We start from the raw sequence: 14,869 nt of genomic DNA on the forward strand, positions 1-14,869 counted from the left end.
TTCTTACCTGAATCAATGAGAATCTATGATTTCATGGTTTGTATTGTTAGTGCTCGTTAGTGCTCGTTATGGCTAAGAACAAAAATAAATAAAATGGAGAGGTGGACCAAGGAACATAGTGAACATGTCATGTCATGTGTTTTCTTTTCTTTAATTATTTTATTTTGTACCATATAAATTAATCATTAAACAACGTTGTCAAAACTCACCTAAAATTTATATTGGAAAGTATAAAAATAAATATTTATGTCATGATTTTTAAAAAATTATTATCCATTTAAGGTTTAGATTAAAAAATATTTTATTCTTTTTTTAATTATAAAATAAAGTTTACAAGACTTTAAACAAAATATTATAAACAAACAAATAAATAATAATAAAGAAATATGAATACCGGGGAAGAGTAAAATAAAATAATACACATTATTAATGTATAATCGATTAAATAATAGTCCAATGTTTAAAAAATTGAATTAAATGTTTTTGAAATATAATATACGACTATAATTCAGTCTACCATCCTCGACATTTTGACCCATTCAAAATTTCGAGTTAGTTAGATTGGCCCAGTAACATAAAGTTCATCATTCAATCCAACTCAATACAATCCTCGATTCTCAAGTTGGGTTGAGTTGTGGAGTTATTTATTTTTTTATTATTATAAAAAATCTTATTGATGCATGTCGCATTAACTTGGTCCAAATATTCTTGAAATCTTATAATAATCATTAAAATTAAATATAAATTTTTTTCTACCGTTTACAATTTATGACTATGAAAAACTTCAGGCATCTAGTTAGTTTTTGTTGGATAATGAAAGTCCCCGTCAGCTAATTTAGGGAATGATCATGAGTTTATAATCAAATAATACTTTATTCATTGTTACGAGGTCTTTTGGTAAACCCAAAGCAGAGCCATGAGAGTTTATGCTCAAAGTGTCAAAGTGGACAATATCATACAATCATGGAGAGTCGTGTTGATCTAACATGGTGTCAGAGTCATGCCTTAAACTTAGTCATGTCAATAGATTGGTAAATCCTCAAATATCGAACAAAGGACTTCAAGTCTCAATTAAGGAGAGGTGTTGGATGATCCCACACCACCTTTATATCATATATAAGGGATTCCTGGATTCGAGCCGAAAAAGTAATATCACTCGATTATCAAATCGATTACAAATTTTTTTTTTTTTTGTCGGTGAGAATCCCAACAAAGAGACTTTTACTTCTAATAGGTTATGAACTAAAGGCGTTGAATAACAACTAAAATAGAGTATTAATTTACTCCAACCCAACAAAAATAGAGTATTAGAGTTGATTTGAGTTTCCAATCAATCTCAAATTTTCTCAAATTTTGGATTGGATTGGTGACTCAACCGTTACCTCTAGTTGCTTTGAATGAAATTAATCGAAGTGATTTATTGTTGTTTTAATGTCATATCATCGAATTCATAGATGGTGAATCGAGAACTCTATATATGCACGTCGTCAAAGCGGGAAAGGGTTGAAAGTTGACAGAAATGGAAGAATCTGTCCAGATCCGGTGATTCATCTAATTCATCTTCCATCCCTTTCGCTTCTTCGTATGCGACACGTAAACTGGGGAAGATTTCGCTGCGATTTCTGTTTTATGAAGGCAAACATGGAGGAAGGAGACGATGGGGTGTAGGCGTTCGTAAATTTTTCTGGAGATTTGAGTATCGACAGCCATGAGTTTATCGGTAAATGCTCGACGCTTCCAGCTCTTTCATATACATATTTGAAACTACCATTAATTTAAGATGAAGTTCGGTTTCTGGTTTTGTTATTGAACAGAGCTCAAGTTTCTTCACGGTGAGCGAACGGATCTGTGCGGCATTTATACCAATCATTGCGGTTGTAGAGGCCTTGATTTTGACGATGAGCAGGTGCTTTGATTGTCGCCATGAGAGTGAGAAAGGTCGCCGCTGCCTTAGTGAACTTTCTCGGCTTGCTAGTGAAACTAGATGTAAGGATTTCTCTCTTTCTTTAGGGCGTTTTTTTAACAAATCCTTTTCAATTTAGGAGGCTAGACTAGTGGAGTGATTTGATTTCTTGTTCATACTACGAAGTGAGGTTTAAATTTTAGCTTTGATGTGGGTGTTGTACAGTTTCTACCAATGAAGTGGAAGCGCTGTATGAGCTTTTCAAGAAGTTGAGTAGTTCGATTATTGATGATGGATCGATTCACAAGGTAGTGGCTATTGGATTTCTGGCTTCTACTTCTGATTTTTCTCATATATTCTACGGATTCATTTGATTGATTCACTATCAGATTCTACATCGGTTGGGGAGGAGAACGAAACATTCTTTATAAGGGTGTGGAAACCTTTCCCTAGCATTTCAAATTTCTTCACAGAAAGCTCAAAGTGGACAATATTTGCTAGCGATGAGCTTGGGTTGTTACAAATGGTATCAGAGCTAGATATCGGAAGATGTGCCAGCAAGGAGGCTCAGCCCGGAAAGGAATGGACACAAAGCGGTGTACCAGCAAGGACGTTGGGCCCCGAAGGAGGGTGGATTGGAGAGTCCCACATTGATTGGAGAAGGGAACGAGTGCTAGCGAGGACATTCGGCTCCAGAGGGGGTGGATTGTGAGATCCCACATCGGTTGGGGAGGAAAACGAAAGAGGCTGAGCTTGAAGGGGGTGGACACGAAGCGGTGTGCCAACAAGGACGTTGGGCTCCAAAAGGGGGTGGATTGGAGGGTCCCACATTGATTGGATGGAGAAGGGAACGAGTGCCAGCGAGGACACTGGACCCCAAAGAGGGGTGGATTGTGAGATCCCACATCGGTTGGGAGGAGAACGAAACATTCTTTATAAGGGTGTGAAAACCTCTCCTTTTAAAAACTTAAGGGAGGAGAACATTTCTTTCCATGAATATACCGCAGCATTCTTTAGCATATAGCACATATTCACTCCATTCACACTATGAATTTACTTTATGAATAATGCTTTTGAAGCTAATTGGTACCTCACATCATTCTTTTTTGAAAGATGCCATCGTAACAATAATGGAAGCACTACCCATGTTAGTGTAGTACATGAAATTTCCATTAGCCCGCATAAAGTTCTGAAGCATATTATAAAAGTGCAGTGGAGAATACTGTAAAGCTTTAAATATAAAGTGAATATAGTACAACAGTAAATGACATGTTCAAATGTTCGTATTTTGTTTCTATCCCATGTGGGTTCTGATATGAGATAAATAATCCATTTCACTGGAGCGGGAACGCCCATTAGCAAGACCATCTTGGATTCTTATAACATGCTGGTTTCATACTGTAGGAGGAGCTTCAGCTGGCACTTCTCAGAAGTCCATATGGCGAGAACCTGTTTCTGGATCGGGTAAATGCAATAAATCAAGTGTGTTAAAGCCCTTTTTCTTCATTAAGATTATTTACATCATAGAATGGGCACAAGACACACAATCCAAGTCACTGTCATCATGACCTTTTATGTTTTTCTTAATGTTTGTCACTGTTTCCATTAAGGTTTCTCAATCTTTATACTTCCATGAATAAAAATTTTGTGATGGAATTTATATGTTCAACTAATCCTTATATGTGATTTATTGCTGGTAGAAAGGTTAACTTGGGGGAGTAGAAAGGAATCACATAAAAGTAACATTTAGTCATATATTAAGTTAGAATGAAATCTTGATATTGAGACATGGAGTTACGGTGAGATCCCACATAAGTCGGAGAGGGGAAGTATTTCTTATAAGAGTGTGGAAACTTCTCCCTAATAGACGCATTTTAAAACCTTTGAGAGAAAGCCTAAAGAGAACAATATCTGATAACGGTGGGCTTGGACTGTTACAACGAGCTTATATGTTCATACTCTGTTCAACGAAATCATTCCATTTCTTTGTGATTATGTTCATACTCTGTATTTCTCTCTCTGTAGAATACAATGATTGTACAAAATTACTGTACATTGGATGCGAGGTCCTAAATGTTTTTACACCATTAAAAGTCTCTTCCATCCACCAAATGAGAAGAAAAAAAAAAGTTTTCTGGTCAGAATCAAGAAGGATTTTTCGTTGACAAATTTTATTGACCATGTCATTTTATTGCTCTTTTTCTTTTACTTGACACTTAACTACTTTATGCCTAGGTTTTTGATCTTTTTGATGAAAGAAAAAATGGAGTGATTGAATTTGATGAATTTGTCCATGCTCTTAGCATTTTCCATCCCCATGCACCTACTGAGGAGAAGATTGACTGTAAGTGTAGATTAGAACGTTTGTTTGGCTCTATCATCTTGTATATATATTGATTTTTGTCCATGATTTCTTGTAGTTGCGTTTAAACTCTATGATTTGAGGCAAACGGGGTTCATTGAACGTGAAGAAGTGAGTATTAATTGGGTCAAACTGATGTGTAAGCCGAGCTTCAGGGGTAGAAGATGGTTGTTTTGTTGGTGTCATTTGGGCTTCTGGCTAACTAGGAGTTTTGCTGGATTCAGGTTAAGCAAATGCTTATAGCAATCTTAATGGAATCTGACACGAGGTTATCCGATGAACTTCTCGAAGCAATTATCGACCAGGTCTCGGTCGAACTTATTGCCATTTTTTTTCTTTCTTTCTCAGAACTCTTTGAAGTTTCTATAATGACTTGTAGTACCTGCAGACATTTGCTGATGCTGATGCTGATAAGGATGGAAGAATCAGCAAGGAAGAGTGGAAGGCTTTTGTAAGCAAACATCCATCTCTTTTGAAGAACATGACCCTTCCTTATTTGAAGTAAGTAAATTCTCACGACGGAATGATTTTTCAAGTGCCTAAAAATACTTGAAAAATCATTTCAAACAAGTGGTTATTTACAGGAACACGAACTATATTTAGTTTTTAATGGTGTTTAATCTTTCAGAGATGTAACGACGATATTTTCCAGTTTTGTTTTCAACACTGAGGTTGAAGATTAAAAATTTCACAGCCACTTTTGCATTGAACTGAAATCACTGGATCTTACTTCATTAGAACTGAGGAAGCATCGATGCGAAGGTATCACTCAGGCCAAAACACTCTGGTTATTCCATCTGTGCATTGTACAGTAGTATCATTTTCCAGGTTTTGTGTATCATTTCTTGCCAGCGCTCTACCATTGTTATTCTAGCTAGCTTGTTCATAGCCTAAGAGATGTGTTAGAATCTACACATGAATGTATTTCTTGACTTTGATACCGATACCGATATCGATATCGACATCGACATCTTTTTGTATGCTTTTCTAGTTGTAACGAAGTTTTGGTCCTCTTCATACGTGTACAAATTGAGCACAAAATAAATGGTGAGTGAGCGAACAAAATTAATAAAAATCGAGACGATTTGTTTTTTCAGTTCGAGAATGAGGTTCCAGATTAGATTGATGGAATCCCGTTTCTTGGTAAGCAAGAGAATTAGTCGTCGTTCGCAAAATCAAACCAACAAATTGCTTCGCCAATAGGGGCTACTTCGTGCGAAATAAAAATGTTGCTTGGAAAGCCATTTGTTTAATGAATTCGATGCTAGTTAGGTATGACATTTTTGCTCTTTGTGCGTCAATGACTAATTTTACAATGAAAAATAATGTTTGGTTTTTCAGAATGTGGACGATGCTGAAGGTAATAGTCAGAGAAAGTCCATTCCTGAAAGGTAAGTTTTCCTTCTGGTAGATGATCTGTTGATGTCATGAGTAGGATAAATTTACTGGTTGTTTATGAACGGCTGGTGTTTTGGTGTCTTTGATGCGATGGGATGAGTTGAGGCAAACGAACCATCTCGGGTCGCCACCGGTTGACTTTCTGGCCTCTGAATTATTGAAGAAGCTTGGTTTTCAAAGATACAAGATACGAGTTTGATTCATTGTTTGTGCATATAGGAGTTGGTGACAAAATTAATGTTAAAGGTGTGAAAACCTCACTAGAGGTCACATTTTAAAACCTAGAGGGAAAGCTTGGAAAGGAAAGAGAGAAGATTTTAAAATCTTGAGGGAAAGCTTGGGCTTTAAAACTTTGAGGGAAAACCTTGAGGGAAAGCTTGGAAGGGAAAGCCCAGAGAAGATAACAGCTAGCGGTGGACTTAGGCCATTACAACAAATGGTATCAAAGCAAATATCGGGCAGTGTGCCAACGAGAATGTTGGTCCCCAAAAGGGGATGGATTGTGAGATCTCACGTCGGTTGAGGAGAGGAACGAAGCATTGCTTATAAGGGTGTGAAAACCTTTCACTAGTAGATGCGTTTTAAAACCTCAAAGGAAAGCTCGGAAGGAAAAACCCAAAGAGAACAATATCTACCAACGGTGAGCTTGAGTGGTAGAATAGAACAGAAACGAAAAAGAGAACAGGGAGGTAAGCAACAATTACTACAATGTTGAAGTTGCAATCAGCAACAAATGTTGTACTGCAGCAACTAACTTTCAACGTTTCAGGAAAGTGAAAATGACAAATACCAATATTGGTAATGTATGTACAGTGAAACTAGAGAGGAGAAACAGAGAAAAGTTGTAATATAATTGAGAATCTTGCAGGAAGAACTGTGTAGGAAACTAAGCAGTGGCTGCTGCTGCTTCCTCGACAACCTGGTTCGCTGGCTGTAGAGTACAGATCAGGTTGCGATCACCATACACATTGTCGACACGTCCTGAAACCACCGCGAATTCCATTCAGTAACAGAAACCACATCGACATAAACTAAGCAGAGAAGTAAGAACCAAGTAACTTGTATGTACCTGTGGTTGGCCAGAACTTGGAACCCCTGAGCCAGGAAGCAGGAAAAGCTGCATATTCCCTCGAGTATGGCTTTGTCCATGCATCTCCCATTAGCAGAGATGGCGGATGAGGAGCACCCTGCATCAATACGCAGTGAAAATCCTTGTTAAGGGTCTTATTAGATGAAAATTGGTTACGTTATTGAATTCTGGTGAAGAGAACCTCACCTTTAGGACATTGTTGTTGATATCAGCTTTTCCTTTCTCAATCTGAGCAATTTCTTCTCTGATCGAAATAAGGGCATCACAGAATCTATCCAACTCCGCCTGCAAAACGCGTTTGTATTTACTTAGCAGGGAGTGAAAAGGAAAAAGGTGTCGGTGTCGGAGTCGGCGTTAGGAAAGGTACCTTGCTTTCACTTTCTGTGGGTTCGATCATGAGCGTGCCAGGGACAGGCCATGACATGGTGGGTGCATGGAAACCATAGTCCATTAGACGTTTAGCAACATCTTCAGGCTCTATTCCAGCAGTTTGCTGCGCCAATTGCACAACAAAAATGACCCAACTTGCAGGATAGAAACTCTAGTAAAACTTTGAAAGAAAAAAAAAAAACTACCTTGAAGCCTCTCAAGTCGATGATGAATTCATGGGCAACCGTTCCGTTGACACCACGGAAGAGAACAGGGTAATGTTCCTGCAGAGCAGAGCACAGAATCGGATCAGACATCTATTCTTAAACAATTTACAAGGATTATTGAAGGCGTGAAAGGAAGAAACATAAGAATCAGGAACCTCTAAACGTTTAGCCATGTAATTTGCATTCAGAATGGCGATCTTCGATGCGTCGGTTAGCCCCTGGGATCCCATCATGGCTATGTAAGTGTAAGATATAGGGAGAATGAGAGCAGACCCCCATGGTGCAGCAGCTATTGTACCAAGAGGCTGAGCATTGTCAGGAGCAGGTATGCCTCCAGTAGGTACCTTCAGAATTCAACGCCAAATTAAAATCTATTGAAAGTGTCTCTTGTATAGCAATCAAATTGAACTGAGATGTTTTACCACAGGATGTGAAGGCAAAAATGGTGCAAGGTGCTTCTTGACACCAATAGGGCCCATGCCAGGGCCACCTCCTCCATGTGGAATGCAGAAGGTTTTGTGGAGATTGAGATGGCAAACATCAGCTCCGATCCAACCCGGGCTTGTTAAACCTACCTGAAGAACACACCCAGAATCTACTGTCAATACACTCTGAATATGAATCGATATCAGAAGTGATAAGATCGGAAGATGCCATGACACGTACCTGGGCGTTCATGTTGGCTCCATCCATGTAGACTTGACCACCATTGTCATGAATGATCTTACAAATCTCATCAATGCCTTCTTCATACACTCCATGAGTAGAAGGGTATGTGACCTATCACCATTTCAACCAAACAGTCTGAGTTTTAGCTCAAATCTAATTCTCTCCATGAATGAATCATAGAATCTCTTACCATGAGAGCTGAGAGATTCTCCTTGTTGGCTTCTGCAGCCTTCTTCAGCTCCGGAATGTTGATGTTTCCCTTCGAATCGGTTCCGACTGAAACTATCTTCATTCCACACATGGCTGCACTTGCAGGATTCGTCCCGTGTGCCGAGAGCGGAATGATGCACACGTTGCGGTGGTGGTCTCCTCTTGCCTGCAAAATTTTGAGTTAGCTCACTTTTTCTCTAAGGCAAATCTTAGTTCTTTTTTCCATGATCTTTTATCTTAATGTAAGAAGTAGAAGAACTCTTGATTTTAATTTTAATAATGTCATTACTGCAAATTTAAAATTTTAATTAATTAATTAATCATATAATTACCTTTATAAACAATATCTATGATAAAATTTATTCTATTTTAGCGTAAAATAAACTTTTGATTAGTTTGAAATTCGTGTCTATTTCATTCTTAGAATTTCAAAATAACATAATTAAAAAAAACAATTTTAAATAGTCCTCGAACTCGCTCTCATGATTGGGTTGACTCAAACTAGTTTGATCCTTAAAGTGAAGGCTCAAGCTTATTCCGACCCTAATAGTCCTAAGACACTATTAGAACTTGACCAAGTCAACCTAATATAATCCAAATGAATTGACTCATGGGTCAACTCGATCTTCACTATAATGATTTTTAATCAAATTCAATGAATAAATGAATTGAATTAGGTCGAGCCAATCAAATCTAGGTCGAGCTTGAATTGAACTTAGATCGACCTTTGGCCTTTGAGCCTGTTGACGAGACTCACCTTGAACCCATAGACTACAACAATTGATTTGTTCAATTAAAAATTTGACTCTATGGTTTTAAAAATTTCAATCAAGTCGAGATTAGTTTCGATGTTACGTACCATGTGGTAAGCACGAATAACCATGAGGCCAGCATACTCTCCAGCCGCACCAGCATTTGGTTGCAACGAGAATGAATCAAACCCTGTTATCGCACATAACAGGTCTCCCAAATCACTGAACATCTCCTGCAAATTCGAAAACAACAACACGTTAATCCCATGTCAACTCAATCTGTTTTAAGCAAACACGATGCTTCTTTTGCCCCCCTTTCAGGCAATCAATCAGATAACACGTATTTACCTGATACCCCTGAGTCTGCTCAGTAGGAGCAAAAGGGTGAAGGTTGGTGAAACCGGGCCATGTTACGGGCATCATCTCCGTTGTTGCATTCAGCTTCATCGTACAAGACCCCAACGGAATCATACTGTGGCAAAGCGAAAGGTCCTTCGACTGCAACTTCTGGAGGTACCTCAGCAGTTCATGTTCAGTATGGTACCTGATGCAGAACATAACATATTAGTCAAATCTTTATACGATTTCCTACATGAGTTTATATTCCGACGATTGTGAACGATGCGTACGTGTTAAAGATCGGATGGGTAAGGTATGAGCTCTCCCTCACTAGACCTGCAGGAATTGCATTCTCGACCTCGGGAGCAAGAGATTCTGCAGTAAATGGAACCTATACAAGAACAAGATATTGCCAGACATGAAAATGAGAACAATAGAAAGAAAACTCGTGAGAATCCCACGTTGGTTGGAGAGGGGAACGGAACATTTCTTATAAAGGTGTGAAAACCTCTCCCTAGTGGACGTGTTTTAAAACCGTGAGGCTGACAGCGATACATAACGGGTCAAAGCGGACGATATTTGCTAGCGGTGGGCTTGGATTGTTACAAAAATACAACTCTAGATACAATTCAAATACTTACTGGCTTTCCACCCGAAAAAACCGAAAAAAGATCATCAACATCCTTTAAGGTCGTCGTTTCATCGAAAGCAACGGTGATCTGGAAAGCAATCCATCGATTGTTAATCACACGACATGAAATATTTCCATCAAGTAATCGATGCACAATATGGAACTTTGCTTACCGTGTTCTTGTCGACGATTCGAAGATTAATACCCTTCTTGTAAGCAGCATCAGCAATTGCATCAGCATTAGCAACCTTAACCTTTACGGTGTCAAAGAAGGGAAGACCTTGAACTTCGGCTACGCCTAGTTTCTTCAGTCCAACAGCAAAAGCACCAGCAAGGCCATGAACTCGCGTTGCAATGGCCTTGAGGCCCGCTGGTCCATGGTACACAGCGTACATGGCAGCCATGTTCGCGAGCAACGCCTATATAAACGAGAACACATTCGAAGCAGAGCCAACTCAATACATATTTACTAATCGACGTTTCACAAAATGATCATATGAACTATATAATCTATATACCTGAGCAGTACAAATGTTGCTGGTAGCCTTGTCCCTCCTGATATGCTGCTCCCTCGTCTGCATCGCCATACGCAACGCAGGTTTACCCGACGAATCAACGCTAACACCAATGATTCGTCCTGGCATCATCCTCTTATACTCTTGAGAGGTAGCCAAAAAGGCAGCATGAGGACCACCATACCCCATCGGAACACCGAACCGTTGAGCAGATCCAACGACAATATCCGCCCCCAATTCACCGGGGGGCTTCAACATCGTCAATGCCAAAAGATCAGTAGCCATCACAACCTTAACCCCATTAGCATGAGCATTCTTAATAAACTCCCCATAGTCCAACACCTCCCCTTCAGTACCAGGATATTGAACAAGAACACCACAAACATCCCCCGATTTATAATCGATATCCTTAAGATCTGCAGTCACTACGTTCAGATCGAAACCCGCTGCTCGAGTAATACAAATATCAATCGTTTGCGGGTGACAATTATTTGAAATGATAAACGTTTTCTTCTTCCCTTTCAGAATATTATTACACATTGCCATAGCCTCAGCAGCTGCAGTTCCTTCATCAAGCAATGAGGCATTGGACATAGGGAGACCAGTAAGATCTGTGATTAATGTTTGATAATTAAGCAAAGATTCAAGACGACCCTGAGAAATCTCAGCCTGATATGGAGTGTATTGAGTATACCAAGCAGGATTCTCCATAATATTTCTCAAAATAACAGGAGGAACATGAGTATTATAATACCCCATCCCAATATAAGATTTGAAAATCTTGTTCTTAGCAGCCAAATTCTGCATATGTTCAATCATTTGGCTCTCTGTTAACCCTTCATCGAATTTATTGAATTTCATCGATTGAAGCCTAATCGATTTAGGGACAGTGGCATCAACAAGCGAATCGAGGCTATCAAATCCACATACCTCAGCCATTTTGGTTTGTTCTTCAGGGGTAGCAGAGTTATGGCGGCGAGGGAACGTATCGCTCGGCTTCAAAGCCTCAACGGAAACGGACCGGAATTGAATCTGAGAACCGATTCCGAATCCATTTCGATTGAGAAACGAATCCGATCTTACCGGTTTAGAAACGAACGAATTGGAAGACATTGAAGAGATGAATCTCGACGCTGTGAAGGAAACAGGGGAGGAATTGAACAATGGGGGATCGATTTGTCGGTGATGCTTCGAGGCTGCAACGAGGCGCCTCAGCGCCGCCTTGTTCGCCAACCGCCGCGCGCGTTCCATATCGATTGAAGGGAAAGGAAACCCAAATGGGGTTTGTTGAGAATCGAAATGGGGTGTGGGGTTTTGATGAAAAGCTTAGATTTGTGTGGCTATGGCGTCTGGATTACACCATGGAAATGAGGGGAGAAAAGGGTGGAGGATAATATAGGGGGGAGTTCACTCTTTTCCATGAGCAAGAAAAGCAGGTATTAATACAAAATTGGTGTCCTTTTGCGGCAAGGGGGAGCTTTCTTTATTGATTTTAAATTTCTTTTTTTTTTTTTGAATTAATTGGAATTTTAAAGAAAAAAAAAAAGGAATATTTTGATGAGAGGAAATCACAGCCAACCAAAGCAAGAACAGGATCGGGTTGAGGAATGAATGGAACAGAATGAATTGCCGAAGGGATCATGTTTTAATGGATCTCCAGTTTCCTTCCCAGATTTTAAGATTGGAGAAGATAAAAATGGTAACAATTTTCAAAAAAATAAAAAAAAAATTACTTCTTTAAATTAAGAATTTAAATCTTCTTCGTGTAAAATTATAAAAACCGGATTTTTAGATCTAAAATATTAAAAAAAAAAAAAACCCCAAAATGGTTTCTCGAGTAGGATTAGACTTCCGTTTGGCTTGAGGAAACCCTTGCATGCCTCCGTTACCTTTTGGGAGGCCTACAACCCATAGAAACTATCTACCCGAGACTCTCCCTTGGTCTGTAGATCTTGATATAAGGTTAGAATTAATCGTCAAAGGAAACCTTTGCACACCTCAGTTACCTTTTGGAGGTCTACACCCCATAGAAACTGTCTACCTGAGACTCTCATTTGGTTTGTAGGTCTTGACATAAGGTTAGAATTAATCTAGCCCGAGGAAACCTTTGCACACCTCAGTTACCTTTCGGAGGCCTGCACCCCATAGAAAACTGTCTACACTCCCCCTTGGTCGATAGGTCTTGACATAAGGTTATAATTAATCTAGTTAGAGGAAACCTTTGCACACCTCAATTACCTTTTGGATGTCTACACCCCATAGAAACTGTCTACTTGAGACTCTCGTTTGCCTTGTAGGTCTTGACATAAGGTTAGAATTAATCTAACCCGAAGAAACCTTTACACACCTCAGTTACCTTTCGGAGGCCCTACACTCCATAGAAACTGTCTACTTGAGACTCTCCCTCAGCTCATAGGTTTTAACACAAGATTATAATTCTAGCTTTTTCAGAGTGATATCTCAATAATGGCCATGAAAGTTAAAAGTCTAATTTACTATGAAAAAGAAAATAACCCACAAATACATTTTTACTGTATTTTTTCCCACCTTGACAGATGTATTGGTTCATATCATATATATTTTAATTAAAAAACAGATTATAACACCGTAAAACTAAAATTTAAACTCATTAGATAAACTAGACACCCCGACCAAATTGAGAACATAAAACAGAATCTAGATTGAATCTCGACTCGGGTTTTTGATTTTGTTGGCAAATTCTCCTTCTCAATTGGCTCATCTTCAAATCCAACCTCAATTTAAATACAAACAAAAACTTATGTGAAAATGCAAGAGGGAGGTGATTGGGATGCTTTTTGTTTGTGATATATATGGGAACCATTTTCAAAAGCTTATTTATAATTATTTAAATATTCCTAATATATTTTTTTTCCACCTTTAATTTATTTGCGCGAATCAATAAATATTTATTAATCTTTTTTTAAAAAATGAAGCATTATTCTATTTCCAGAATTTATCCAATTTTTTAAATTTAAAACATTGACTTAAATAAAAGCAAGAATAAATAATAAATAATAAATATAATAGTTTAGGTTTAAATAATTGAGAATATATTATTTCAATGCTTTTTGTATACTCACAAAAGTAAGATTTATTTTTGCCCTTACTTTTATTATTGGAATATATTTAATTAAATTATTTAAATTAATTTTTTAAGAATCATTTATACTGATTATTGAATTACCTAAATTAGTTATTAATTCTAAAAAAATTATATAAGTAACGTCTATTTATTTATTTTTAAATATTTAATTAAAATTTAAAATTTGAAGGGTGAGAAAATAAAATAATTATAAAATTACCCGTAAATTTGGATGAGTTCAGTTTAATCCAATCTAAAAAAACCATGAACCAATTCAATTTATAAAATATTTATTTATTTGAATCCGAACCCAACCCAACCTATACAGCTTAAGTTGAGTTGATCAAAATTTTCGAGTTATTAGGTGCTCAATCGTAATTAATATTTCCTGTACTAAAAAAAAAATATATTTTTTTTTGATATTAACAGAAAAATATGTTACATAATCTAATAATCTAATTTAATGTATGAGCACATAACTAATTAACCTACCTTGTCTAATTATATAACAGGTAGTTATCATAAAACCGGTATATATCTATAGGTAGGCAGTCGCCAAAAACTTAAACGATATTCAAAATGTCTTAATTTTATTTATATGACGTAACATTGAACGTCGCTTTATTTTGACAAATGTGGGATATATTTTTTCGGTAGTCGTGTAATATTATTTTTTTTCTTCAAAAATAATAATAATAATAATAATTGTTGTGGACAAAATTCCACTATTTAATTTCATTATCATCATAACATGAAAAATGAAGGTTTATTAATTAAAGGAAGAAAATAATAAAATTGAATGGTGTGGGATTGATGCAAGAGGGAATGGGGACTTTTTATCTTCCAACTTGTGCTTTTTTAATTGGTGGGAATTTTTTTTAAAAAAAGAATATAGTGTGAATCCAAATATGTGATGGAATATTCTTTTTTAGCCATTATTTGCAAATCCTTATCTTTCTTAAAAGACATATATATATATGAATAACCCTAGCGATTTTTTTGGAGAGATATATCTCGAGAAGTGACTGTGGACTGATGTATTAGGCTCGACCCTATCTTTTAGAGCATGCATTTCCATTCATATCGTAATAGGTCTAATAAGCTACGTGTTTGATGTACTACCAAAAGCTTAATAATAATGTACTGTCAATTTGTCTAAAAAATATTTATAAATTTTCAAAAGTTTCAATAATACTCCGAGATGAAAATGGTGAGTACTTTGTTTTAATTTTTTTTTTTAACTTTTAATAATGTTTCAAAAATTGATACCTTTCAATTTAAATATATATATATATATATAT

General features: G+C 37.2%; 2 protein-coding genes across 4 annotated transcripts; one reads left to right on the forward strand and one right to left on the reverse strand.

Annotated features, from left to right (window-relative positions):
• The first annotated feature begins 1,292 nt into the window (after positions 1-1,292).
• LOC111799292 (calcineurin B-like protein 10) lies at positions 1,293-5,918 on the forward strand. 3 transcript variants are annotated; one of them, XR_002815801.1, is made up of 10 exons: positions 1,293-1,720; positions 1,815-1,986; positions 2,129-2,211; positions 3,308-3,385; positions 4,139-4,247; positions 4,324-4,376; positions 4,490-4,570; positions 4,654-4,766; positions 4,894-5,027; positions 5,607-5,918. XR_002815801.1 is itself a non-coding variant. In XM_023682783.1 (9 exons), the coding sequence occupies exons 1-9, from the start codon at positions 1,709-1,711 to the stop codon at positions 4,946-4,948; spliced, it is 756 nt and encodes a 251-aa protein (XP_023538551.1). In that variant the 5' UTR covers positions 1,293-1,708; the 3' UTR covers positions 4,949-5,361. The 3 variants fall into 3 exon arrangements, 2 of the variants coding, with proteins under 2 accessions (XP_023538551.1, XP_023538552.1); XM_023682783.1 differs by lacking the exon at positions 5,607-5,918 and having other exon boundaries at positions 4,894-5,361; XM_023682784.1 differs by lacking the exon at positions 5,607-5,918 and having other exon boundaries at positions 3,308-3,367; positions 4,894-5,361.
• A 433-nt stretch (positions 5,919-6,351) lies between these two features.
• On the reverse strand, positions 6,352-11,716 carry LOC111799293 (glycine dehydrogenase (decarboxylating), mitochondrial). The gene is made up of 15 exons (XM_023682785.1): positions 10,469-11,716; positions 10,124-10,369; positions 9,961-10,038; positions 9,610-9,710; positions 9,329-9,524; positions 9,088-9,213; positions 8,209-8,394; positions 8,016-8,129; positions 7,772-7,924; positions 7,505-7,693; positions 7,329-7,406; positions 7,121-7,246; positions 6,940-7,038; positions 6,733-6,850; positions 6,352-6,644 (listed from the first exon to the last, which is right to left on the reverse strand). Exons 1-15 carry the CDS (start codon positions 11,714-11,716, stop codon positions 6,550-6,552), a joined length of 3,153 nt encoding a protein of 1,050 aa, XP_023538553.1. The 3' UTR covers positions 6,352-6,549.
• Between the last annotated feature and the right edge of the window lie 3,153 nt (positions 11,717-14,869).

The sequence above is a fragment of the Cucurbita pepo genome, chromosome LG07 (assembly GCF_002806865.2).
Source record: "Cucurbita pepo subsp. pepo cultivar mu-cu-16 chromosome LG07, ASM280686v2, whole genome shotgun sequence".
Taxonomy (NCBI): domain Eukaryota; kingdom Viridiplantae; phylum Streptophyta; class Magnoliopsida; order Cucurbitales; family Cucurbitaceae; genus Cucurbita; species Cucurbita pepo.

What these genes read in the sequence shown, in the direction of transcription:
- LOC111799292 (XM_023682783.1), top strand. An exon ending in ATGATGGATCGATTCACAAG is followed by an intron (nt 2,212 to 3,307) that starts GTAGTGGCTATT and finishes TTCATACTGTAG; the next exon opens with GAGGAGCTTCAGCTGGCACT. An exon ending in TCGAAGCAATTATCGACCAG is followed by an intron (nt 4,571 to 4,653) that starts GTCTCGGTCGAA and finishes TAGTACCTGCAG; the next exon opens with ACATTTGCTGATGCTGATGC.
- LOC111799293 (XM_023682785.1), bottom strand. Translation starts at nt 11,716, where the DNA reads ATGGAACGCGCGCGGCGGTTGGCGAACAAGGCGGCGCTGAGGCGCCTC. An exon ending in TTTTTTCGGGTGGAAAGCCA is followed by an intron (nt 9,711 to 9,960) that starts GTAAGTATTTGA and finishes GTTCTTGTATAG; the next exon opens with GTTCCATTTACTGCAGAATC. An exon ending in ACCCATCCGATCTTTAACAC is followed by an intron (nt 9,525 to 9,609) that starts GTACGCATCGTT and finishes GTTCTGCATCAG; the next exon opens with GTACCATACTGAACATGAAC.